The 11,763-nt window shown below is 49.4% G+C and overlaps 1 protein-coding gene across 1 annotated transcript; it reads right to left on the reverse strand.

Annotated features, from left to right (window-relative positions):
- Positions 1 to 5,500: 5,500 nt before the first annotated feature.
- Positions 5,501 to 11,704, reverse strand: LOC122370294. The gene is made up of 4 exons (XM_043345763.1): positions 11,503 to 11,704; positions 7,225 to 8,784; positions 6,769 to 6,920; positions 5,501 to 6,348 (listed from the first exon to the last, which is right to left on the reverse strand). Exons 2-4 carry the CDS (start codon positions 8,758 to 8,760, stop codon positions 5,676 to 5,678), a joined length of 2,361 nt encoding a protein of 786 aa, XP_043201698.1. The 5' UTR covers positions 8,761 to 8,784; positions 11,503 to 11,704; the 3' UTR covers positions 5,501 to 5,675.
- Between the last annotated feature and the right edge of the window lie 59 nt (positions 11,705 to 11,763).

Genomic DNA, 11,763 nt, shown 5'->3' on the forward strand with positions numbered 1-11,763 from the left:
CATAGTTGTTCCTTATTAAAACTATAGCTGCGGCACCCAATGCTGTCTGGCGGACATTTTTTTCGAACTACTCCGCCTATTCATGTTCATTTTCATTCATTACGATTGAGTCATAATCTGGCATTCCTTTGTTTAAAAAATATACGTGACTGTGCGGTGTGCCATGTGTGACATGCATGCATGCACGTATGCAACACCTCAGATCATGAGTGGTAGTATTGCTGTTATCCTATTATCCACAAGCTGTTTTCTGGGGGATTATCCGACTGAATGAGACCGCAATGCCCCAAATACCTAAACAAGTTCGAAAACGGTGAGGGCTTATCGCTTTCCCTCCACTGCGCAACTTAGCAACTTTTCGTCGATGCAAGACAGCATCGGGCCATGCATTGCGTTTTGAAGCTTCAGTCGCGTGACCGTTGTCTGATAATGCTCAGTCTTTAGAAGTACTTTACTGAGGTTCGATTCCCAGGCAAGGCAAGACAAATGGCCTTGTCGTTCTCTCTAGCCGTTTGGAACAGCGTGAGAGATCCGGTTTGGAACATGTCTCACACTTCGCAGTAATATGGAGTCGAGTAGCGTTCACAAGACATCTCCCAATGCTTTGGTGCTGTTTCTATGGGCTTATCTCGTCACCTTTTACCAGGTGTATCACATCTACAGCCGAGAACTATAATGGTGAGTCAATGAGGTAGACTCATTCAGCTAAATTGTGTTAAAGAATTAAATGCAACATTGGCGTAAACCATCCACTAGGTTAGGAGGTAGGTATGGTCGGCCATACTTGCAAGTTGCGGGCAATAGATCCCGAGCAAAAGGCGATGCCTTGATCAATAAGACCGTGATGGGTGATTTTCCCTGATATCGTTGCAATGGTGTGATGTAAAATTAAAGGGCTGAACAGTCATACAGTATCTTCTATTTTTTCACACAACAAATAATCAATAAAATATATTTAATCGGAATGACATTCGGGCATCAGGACAAAGCAAATTTCCGAATGCCACACGCCTCTGAGAGAGCTTGGGTTTCAGCGTTTCTGCTTCTTTGGCAGCCCACCGACGGACCAAAATTCGCCGCGCCATCTAAGAGACCGAACATCTCGCAGCCTCCGGTGGGCTTCCCAAGATCTCCCACGGATTGTCACGGGCGTCACGAATCACGTCACGGGGCATCACGACCGACCGGAAACCGCGGCGCGCTTCCTTTGATCGTGACGGACCGGAAACGCAGCGTGGGAGAATCCCCACCGCGGCCGACAGTGCGCTTCAAGGCCACGAGACACGGGTGATTTGTGCGCTGCCGAACTCACAAGAAGTGTGTGCGGATGACACGGAGTTTATAACAGCGCTTATGGTGCTAGCCAGGTCACATCGTTCCTGGATTTGGGCTAAAACAGGTGTGAACGTATGGCAAGGCTTTGCTTGGTATGTTTCACATCAATGCTAGGTCGGGTTTGGTCGCAAAAGGTAACGGGAATTTAAATGTACTTGTCTTGTAGCTAGGTAGGTAATGTGACACACTCACACACTCTTGTCTCCTATGTTCCATTCTGGCCATGGAATTCGATAGTAGTGTCTGTTCAGTCCAACCTGCCTTGCCTTGAATAACTTCATGCTCATCGAGTCATGACCTGACCTGTTATCGGCTTTGACCTCTCATTGACCTTAGGCCACCACACAAGGTGTCCTTTCTGAATCAAAACGTATCATCATCCGACGCATGTGAACAACACAAGCGCGACCGGCGACGATGCCATAACCTTTCCTTTACAGTCATTGTGGCTAGTTTTTCTACTAAGGGACAGACCCCTGACCTGGCGGTCATTAACCTGACCTTGGAGGTCTTCGGTTAACCTGAAACTAAGCAATTTGGTATGTCTCGCTGCGTCTTGTAGTGGACGAAATGTTCCTAATTCTCTGCGAAGTTCATGCTCAGTTAGGGCCGAAACGGTGAGGGAAGGTCACAGAGCCCCTTCATTCGGTCGAGGCACAGTCGAGGCGTATATAGAAAAGGGGTATGCCCGAGAAGAGCTGACTCTGAAATCTGAGGGATATTCTCCGAGCTAAAATTGGTTAAAAATCGCTAGCATGGCCTCCTTTCCAAGACGCATTACGTTTTCCAACACTTATCACCGAGTATGGCGACCTCTATAATCCTCGTCATATACCGAGAGCTGCACGGTGTCGCTATGAAGAGGGCTATGTCAGGTTAGGCTGTATCACACGGTCACCTATCGAAGACTGTTAGTTGTAGATGTAACCTATTAGGTACTCGTTTCACAAATAGCAAAAGCTAAGCGACGTTTTTCCCTCGTTCCCTCATCTACACTCAAGACATACCGATTCTTTTCCTGAATCGCAATGCTGGCTTGACATGGCCTCGAGAAACAGGTCATATGTCAAAGGTCATTTGAGTCAGGGTCGTGAAATGTTCAGATGTGTAAAAGTCATTAATTCGAGGGTTTTGGAAGTTTTGTCTCGGTCAACCGCTTTTTACGTGAGTTATTCGCGAAAAACCGAAAGGACGGGGATCCATCCGACGACCCTCTGGGCTCTGAGTGCAAGGTTTAAAACCTACTGTGAAGTTCAAGCATACCGTAAAGCTCTCAAAAAACTGTTTTATATGTTCTTGATTTATTAATATTTACCTACGTGCGTGCCTCGCTCTCAGAACCCTTGCATTTTTCCAGTCTCGAATAAGCTTTGGTGACGGATAGCACCCAGACAGTGCCAAGGCGAAAAGAAAATGTCGCCTTACTATAACTAGGGACAGGCTGTGGAAAGCAAATATTGACCCACATTGACTTCATGTAGAGATCCTTTTCTAAGCAACATCCATCTGCACCATGATGATAAAGTAGGTGAGAACGAAGCTGAAGAGGGCGAGCATGGTGCCCTTCTGCACGGTGAGCAGACCCCATCCCTCGAAGGCGATTGGCGAGCGAGCTCTCTCCAGCAACATCTGAAGGAGGAGCCTCTCGCCGCTGGACATACGACTGGCGGGCCAGCGTGCGGCCGCCAGCTGCTCGTGAAGCTGCTGGCTCTGCTGGATCAGCCGACTCCCGGCAGAGCTGAGAAGAAGCAGGCGCAGCACCACGACCAACGTGAATACTCCAAATCCATACATCTGTTCGCCGAGGTTGTTTTTGTCCGAGTGGTACAGCAGCTTGCTGACATAGCTCCCCAGGAGGAGGTTGGTGGTGACGCACGCGTGGAGACTCAGAATCGGCACGGAGAAGAGCGCGTTGGCGTCCGAGGACAGCTGGCGGACGGATGTGAAGACCTCCGTTAGCCATTCAAGAAGAGCGTCGTGGCTGGTGGTGATGTTCAGGTCAGAAGGTCGGTGACATGAACCTGGACGAGCTACACCAGTGTCAATGGTAGCGACTGGTGGAACTTTGCCGTCTCGAATGTTGACAGGGCGAGCCGAATGACTTACTGCAACCAAGCCACAGGTGTTAGTTTTCTTCCCAGCGTCTTCAGCATGGCCTCCAGAATCCAGAATATCAGAAGACGTATCTTCGTCTCTCTTCTCGACGTTCTCTGAGAGTTGATCGGACGATCTAGCATCCAAAGCACGCCCTTGATTAGAAAATTCCCTTATGTACCGTCCCAGTCTTTCTTGAAACAGCGCGAGAGAATCAAGGAAGCAGAACAAAACAACATCAAAGACCAGCTGCATCGTTGTCAATATGATTACAAACGCAACTTGAAGTGTGAGCGTGACGAAATACCACGGAGCTGGCCGCAGCATCTCAGGAACCCACCACGCCACTAGGTAATTCGGATGCTTCATTTCCTGCGAGCTAAAGAACCCTGTGAACCAGTAGACAAGTTCAAAGGACGAGACAGCCGCAAAGACAATGGGGTGTCGCCGAACAGAGCTGAAGTCAGAGGGTCTGCCACACCTGGAGGTGATCCGCGATAGCTTAGAGACATCATGAAGTAGTCGATGCAGCCAGCGCCGGTTGAACAGGAAGTACACGAACAGCAGGGTCGAGTGGGCGATGGTCGCGCTGCCCACCAGCGCGTGCAGCAGGTCCGTGGCGTTGTGGAGCACAGAGACCAGGTGGCCGACGATGGCGGCGACGGAGAGGGGGTAAAGGGTCAGCGGGACTAGGCGCGCGATGCTCCAAACGGACGGCACGTCCTGGTGCTCGACGTGAAGAGCGCTGAGCGTCAGGATGGAGCCGACCAGAAGGGTATAGCGCAACACTGCAGAGTGGTCCCACATGCTGACGTGTTGGCGGAGAACTTCCAGAGCAGATCTTCCAGATAAGTGAACGAAACTTACAGATCTAACGGCTGACGTGAAACAAATTGCAAGCTGTTTGTTATACGAAGTCTTGTGATTTTGTGGTGCAGCCAGGTCTTCTTCCCGTCGACTTTCCTTCGCGAACTCACACCGTCGAATGGCTGCGAAAGCACTGATCAAGCCATATATGTGCCGGACTGCTGACCTGAACCTATCGACTGTCCCTTCACCACCCACTTCGTACGGTCAAGCCGTCTGAACACATTCATTCACCATTGCATTCGTGGACAGGCTGAAGCCATTTTTCGGGCTTCACAGTCAACAAGGCAAAGTGTATTGGTCAGCAGCAGGCCTCAATAACTCAGTCTATTAACATTGCTGCCTCATTGATCGATAATGACATTTGCACTCCCCGCTGAGGATCTGCCATTCTTGTAAAATGGTGCAAACATGTTGTGTCTTTTCAAGTAGCTGCCATGCTCTGGCCCGCCATGTTCGCCACCAGGCCTTACCTCCCAATGTGCTGTTTGTATAAGGTGCTTTCAATCCATTACTTCGCGTCAGGCTGAGTCGAACGTGCCTCCGAACTCGCCGACCTTGGAAGCAATTACAATAATGTGATGTCTCATACATGAAATTTGCTCTTTTTTGGCAGGCTTACCACTTCTATACCCATGATAGGATTGGTATTAGATACCCATGATATCGTGTATGAATTTACATGGCAGATACAAATCGCCTGATTTGTCAAAATTTTGAGCTGGTCTGGACCATATCTCTGTAGCGTATACTGAGGTGTACAGAGACATGGTGCATCTATATATCTTTATGGACCATATAGAGATATGGTCCGTATCGCTCTATGTACCCCACGCCTGAACTGATGTGTTCCTACGTATAATATTTTGATTTTTGAATGGAAAAATTAACCAGACGTAGCCCCTAGTGCGTAAGCAGAACTTATTGCATGCACCTTTGACATCACCGCCTGATCAAAAAGTATACGAACTTTCGGGAGGATTCAGAAGCCAAAGCTTAGCGTGTCACATAGGCTGGAGCCACGTTTGGCCAAAAGGCTGACGTCCACTCATCGACTTTAAACTGCCTGCTGCTACTCCTACCAACCGCAAACTACCTCGTCAGGAGTCCCGTATGTCGAGGCGAATCGAACCCGGGAACTCAGAAAAAAACACCGGTAGTCTGACATTCTCTCAACCGAAGTAGGGGGCTGAAGTCCATGACATTGCCTTATAGTAGTAATGTATTTTGGAATTTAAGCACAACAATACACCCATTTCTGCATTCGGAATGCAGCTTTATAGTAAATGCAGTCGGTCGAATTTCGAGATCGACTGCAAAAATGCATCCGACCATTGTCAGCACGTATCCCCAGCAGACCACGTCACTGTCGCTGCTCCTTAAACAGGAGGAAGTGCTCCATAAGCATGCTGCGGCGGTGGTGACGGTGGTACCTGCAGGTCAGTATAAATTCCATGCTCAGCCATCTTCTCGTTCACCCATCCGACCAGCTTTGGCACGCTGGCGTACACTCCCGGGACTCCATCTTCTCCGCAGCCGATGCCCCAGGCCACGATGCCGACCTGGACGTACTTGCTGGGATCCTCTTTGCTGGGACAGGCCAGAGGGGATCCGCCGTCTCCTCTACAGGTGTCCACGCCGGCTTCTCCTCCAGCACAGGTGAACGTGCGGTGAAGACGGAACCAGCGACCCAGACGCGTCTCCCGCAGCCGGTTCTGGCACGTTCTGTGGGGCACAATCGGTAGGTCAACCTGCTTCATGATGTTCTGGAACCTTCCGCCGTGGAACTGGTCCTTGCCGAAGCCGGTAGCCACGCAGGAGGCCAAGTCAAAGTCCTCGTTTGCGGCGGGGAGGCAGATGGTGTCGATGTGCTGCTGAAGAACGACCGGTTTCTCCAGGAAGAGGAGGCCGACGTCGTAGCGCAGGTTGGCGCTGTTGAAGCGTTCGTGGATCTCCATGTCCACCACGCGGTGATGCTCGTGCGGGAAGATCTCCTTGTCGTTTTGCGTGTCCCAGTCTCCGAGACGGACTGTTAGCTTGGCAGGGTCTTTGCTGTGAAAATAAAGCAGCACTCAGCATAGCTAAACGCGTATGTTGCTACTATCCTCAGCTGAACACTCTAAATGGCACGTTGTTATGTTACAGAAAGCTCATTTTAATCAAATATGGACCTTCAAATTCCAAAGAACACAGTAAGTCAAGCTGAAAGCTTAACCCTTGACTGCCTGCACCCGTGAAGATGACAAGATGGGCTACATCTCCATCTCTTTCCAGAAAGAAGACCAAAATTTTGGGAAGTTTCAAATAAACTCATTGTAAATAACAGGAAACACAATCATCGGTTTGTGCGCCCACAGCAAATAGCTCTATTTGCTGTGGGCAACTCTAGTTATCCAACTAATGATTGTTTTTGGCAGCGGGCAGCGTCACAAGGTAAAGTCCTAGCCCAAGATGGCTGCCGTTTGTACTCACCCGTTGATGCAGTGTGCTCCCGTCATGATGACCTGCGGGTGGATCAGAGAGCAGCCGCATACGTATCGCTGGATGACCTGGTCGTAGTCGAGGAGTTCGTCCTCTAGTAGGATACCCATCCAGGGGAATTCGCCAAACTGAGATTCGCCCTCCTGTGAGTACAGACAGATGGCATCGTCAAGTCCTGAAAACGTGCCGGGTATGTTTTAAATAAAATTATATAGTCAATTTTTATCTTGATACATTTTCATTTCTCATTGACTGCAAACCGAAACTAACAAGGAACAAGGAGCGAGTGACAATGTGTATGAAACTGAGCTCGCTTACTCTCTTCGTTACTTGTTACTCTCTCTCGATTCAGTCCCATTTCAAGTTATTTACTATCTTCTATTAATCAAAATCGGACTGTTATCAAATGCAGAAGAGTTAGGTCTAGCGAACCGAAACGGAACCTGCCTTGAATCCATCCAGAATGATGCTGACTCCCTCCGGGTTTCTGTGACCGCAGGAAGGCTGGTACTCGTACTCCGTCAGCTCTCCCAGGATATCTGGGTCCGGTTCGGTCAGCGGAACTCTGCAGAAGACGTCCAAGAAGTTGGGGCACTGCGAGTTCGACTTTGAGTCTTCGTCATCACCTCCGAATCGCATGTCGATAAGCCCGGCCCCGTCGGTGACGATATCGCCATCCTTGCACAAGTAGTAAGGAACGCAGGCCCCTCCAGAGATCTCTTCGACTTCCTCGGAATATTGATCTTCCTCGCTTTCTTCAGATTCGTAGCCAAGCTGTGAAGCTGAAGAGGCTGATTCGCCAGCCGCAGCAGCTGAGGAGGCGGAATCACCGGCAGCAGCAGCGGAAGAAGCAGAATCGCCAGCAGCGGCAGCGGAGGAGGCGGAATCTCCGGCTGCAGCAGCCGAGGAAGCAGACTCGCCCGCAGCAGCAGCGGAAGAGGCGGAGTCGCCGGCAGCCGCAGCCGAAGAGGCGGATTCGCCAGCTGCAGCAGCCGAGGATGCCGAGTCGCCAGCTGCAGCAGCGGAAGATGCGGAATCTCCAGCTGCCGCAGCGGAAGAAGCGGAGTCGCCGGCAGCAGCAGCCGAAGAAGCAGACTCGCCCGCAGCGGCAGCCGAAGAAGCAGAATCGCCGGCAGCAGCAGCGGAAGATGCCGAGTCACCGGCAGCAGCAGCGGAAGATGCGGAGTCGCCGGCAGCAGCAGCCGAAGAAGCAGAATCGCCGGCAGCAGCAGCGGAAGATGCCGAGTCACCGGCAGCAGCAGCGGAAGATGCGGAGTCGCCAGCAGCAGCAGCCGAAGAGGCGGAGTCGCCGGCAGCCGCAGCCGAAGAGGCGGACTCGCCCGCAGCAGCAGCCGAAGAAGCAGAATCGCCGGCAGCAGCAGCGGAAGATGCCGAGTCACCTGCAGCAGCAGCGGAAGATGCCGAGTCGCCAGCAGCAGCAGCCGAAGAGGCGGAATCCCCAGCAGCAGCAGCGGAAGACGCAGAGTCGCCGGCTGCAGCAGCCGAGGAAGCAGACTCGCCCGCGGCGGCTGAGGAAGCAGACTCGCCCGCAGCGGCAGAGGAAGCAGCACCAGTAGAGCTGGCAGCAGCTGATGCCGCCGCGCTTCCCGCCGCCGAAGAAGCAGCGGCACCTCCGGAGGCACTCGATGCCGCTGCAGCGTCCTCACTCTCCTGGACGATGATGTCCGCCGACTGAGTGAGCGCTCCTGCGGGCATGCAAGTCAGTCCGTAGTCCGCTGCCTCTGCCACAGTGATTTCCTTGATGGTGTCTCCTCCAGTGCTGACGAAGTAGGACTCCTCAGAAACCGAAGCCTGCTCGGAGTGGGTGCTCGATGAGCCAGTCGATTCCTCCAGGAGGGCTCCTTCGCCGAGCAGGGCGATCATGTGGTCGACGTCAGGATTTTCTGGGTTGGAAGATCCCTCGTACGGCTGGGGATGAGCTGCTGCCAGCCCCAGGCAGAGCAGGATGATGAGGGAACGCATCGCTGCTTTCCCTGTCTGCTATCCCTGTGAAGAGAAAACGGATTAGTAAAGAAATTCCTGGCAAAGAAACAGGGAAAAACTGAAGGTCTCATGTTCTGATACAGTGCAATGTTATTAAATGCTGAAGTTCAGAGCGAATTGAGTGCTTCAGGTATTCCAACAATCGCTGCACCATATTAAATGCTTAAAGATATGTATTTGCTGTCCTGCATCAAGAAGAATATTCGTTCACCCAATTATAGATTATCTATCTAAGCTAAACAAGAGCACACGAGGGTTGATGCTTCTCTAGTTTTCTCAGCCCTTTGTGTTACATTTCCCTGTCTTTTGATAGCTATATAAACAGTCAATCCTTACGGCTTTAACCCGCGCACCGACGGGGGGGGCGGATATCCGCCCCCCCCTGAGGTTTTTCGCGAATAGCGGGAAAACCGCGGCGCGTAGCGCCGCGAAATTTGGTATGATTATTCCCTTATCAATTTTACACATGGTGTGCAAGTTTGAACCTCTTACCTTTCAAGGTCAGGTCACCAGGTCACTTTGAATGACCCAACCTCAAGTCACTTTTTTGCAACTTTGTCACCGTGCCAGAGCTACAGTAGATGTCGGAGGCCTTTGAAAGTCGCAGGATGTTATTAGGTCATTAGTAGCTACAATTTGTATATCTCGGAATTTTGATATCGGTGACCTAAGGTCAGGTCAATTTCGCGACCTCCCCATTATAAGTCAATGGGGGAAAAATCAACTCCCTGTTTTTACCACTAAAACGGGTCGGAATGGCCCCATATACCATACATGACTTCATATACGATCAACCTTCACTACCTTGAGGTCTGTTTTGCTGTTGGGCAGCTGTGAGGTCATGTGACGTCATCAAAGGTCACCAAAGGTTTTTGGCCAATAACTCCGTACAGGAACAAGATACAGACGCGTGGATGGTCTCATTGTGTTCAGCTCGTCAAGACGCATCGAAAGATATACATGATGACCTCGAGGTCACGTGACCTGAGGTCAACCTTTGACCTTGACCTTTCGAGGTCAACATATATATCATTCGATGCGGATTGACGAGAGGATCACGATAATGCCCTTAGTTTGTTCCTATCTTGACTAATTCGAAAGTTATTCGAGAAAAACTCTCTCCATATTTAGCGCCGCCATTTTGACTTTTTCGACCCCTGTGACGTCATCTTTGACCTGACCTGAAAATGACCTTAGTAAAAATTGTAGATCTTGACCGTGCGTATCCGATGCCGTTTACCGCTTGTCGCTATCTTGCTTCGTTCTCGAGATCTCAGGGGGGGGCAGTCATCCGCCCCCCCCCCCCCGTCGGTACTAAGTTGGCGCAGACCCCCGTCGGTGCGCGGGTTAAGAAGCTGTTTTTGGAGGTTCTTGAGTTTATAAATTTTTGGAAATCACCATACTCGAATAGACCCACAAAGATGGCGTTCGTGGACCGCTGGCACAGATCGCTCACACGTCAGGAATGTGTTGACTTTGATTCGAGCCAGACATAACACCGGCTCGACTGATTTGGACGATCCCTCGCTCAGTATTGTAAACAGAGCGGTGCGGGCAGCCCGGCAGGGGCACGTGCGCTCGGACTTTGTTAATGTTATGAATGACTGAAAATATAGCAGAGATCGGACTAGATAATTTTTGAACTTGCGTCATAGTACGAGTATAGCAGTGATTGGCTCAGTTCCTATAATGTGGCGTTCTCCAAACATTAGGTAGGTAAAACGACCCAACAGAGAACAACATTTTGAAAAGAGTAAGTGAAAATGCAACAACTTTGTATTCATAGCATTTCATTTTATGGAAATATGTAGTAGTTGATTTTGGGGAAACAAATTCAAAACACCTGGAAACCACCAGCATCTCCAAAGTTTTTTTTTTTTTTTTTAAGAAGTGGTAGATATGAATGATAGAGAGATATTTTAGTGACTGAAAAACATTCAGTTTTTTCATGGAATCATATTTTTTTCAAATAAAGGCCATGTTTAAATACACATTGAATAGTGTATTGCTATCTGAAATTTAATTCAACATTGACCAATTTTTCCTTCTTTTTTAACGAAAGCTCGAGAGCAGGAAAAGTTGCACTAATGAAAACATCTTTATTGTAATTAATCAGAATAGAATTAAACACAAACTGAACATAGTTTCCGGACTGAAATGGGGTAGTACGGAGCATCGTCATGAATGTCTATTCATTACCTGCTCACGTTCTTCTTTACTGATAGGCGACAGAATTGCAATCCTCGCTGACTGATTAACGTTATGGTTCCACCATCTCAGAGACAGAAACTCTTACAGCCTCAGAAACTCTTATTCGAAGGACTGTAAGCGAAATTTTGAATGCGGTCTCGGTAACTGTTTAGGAAATTTGAGGCTTCTGTGATCATAGTTTAGTTATCTAACAATGCTAAAACCATGTCGTGAATGGTCGTGAAATATTCAACTATGCAGCACATATTGAAGCATAACATATTTACTCTATTTTGTTCAAAAGTGCAATATTTGTTCTGGTCTGAAGAAAAACGGAATGAAAACCACACCAATAAATTATAAACTTAATACCATCCGAATGTATTTCAGACAAAAACAATGCATAACAAATAATAATAAAAAATAATGTAAAACCAAGCTTAAATGAAATATGAGCTGGTAGTATCCAAATAAAACAAACTCGTTTATGCCCAGTGTAAGATATATGCTGTAATTCGCCTGACACCTCACCTGTTGAGCTCCCTGGGATGGCTAAGTAACCCGGTCCGGCCCCGTCGGACCGTCTCTCGACGCGGCCGATGGCGGCTCCTATTTATACCGCCACACTCGACAGACGACCGATTCCGGCGAGCGGTACACGCAAACCGTGTTTCCCAATGTAAACTGACGTCCAAAGTCTGGGCGCTGATTCGGTCATATAAACAGGGCGGGAAGACCGGTCACATCATTGGTCAGTGCTCAGTGCTCAGCCATAGAGCAGAAGAGTGCTTG

Source organism: Amphibalanus amphitrite, unplaced genomic scaffold, assembly GCF_019059575.1.
Source record: "Amphibalanus amphitrite isolate SeventyFive unplaced genomic scaffold, NRLGWU_Aamphi_draft 001119F_arrow, whole genome shotgun sequence".
In the NCBI taxonomy this organism is placed as follows: Eukaryota; Metazoa; Arthropoda; class Thecostraca; order Balanomorpha; family Balanidae; genus Amphibalanus; species Amphibalanus amphitrite.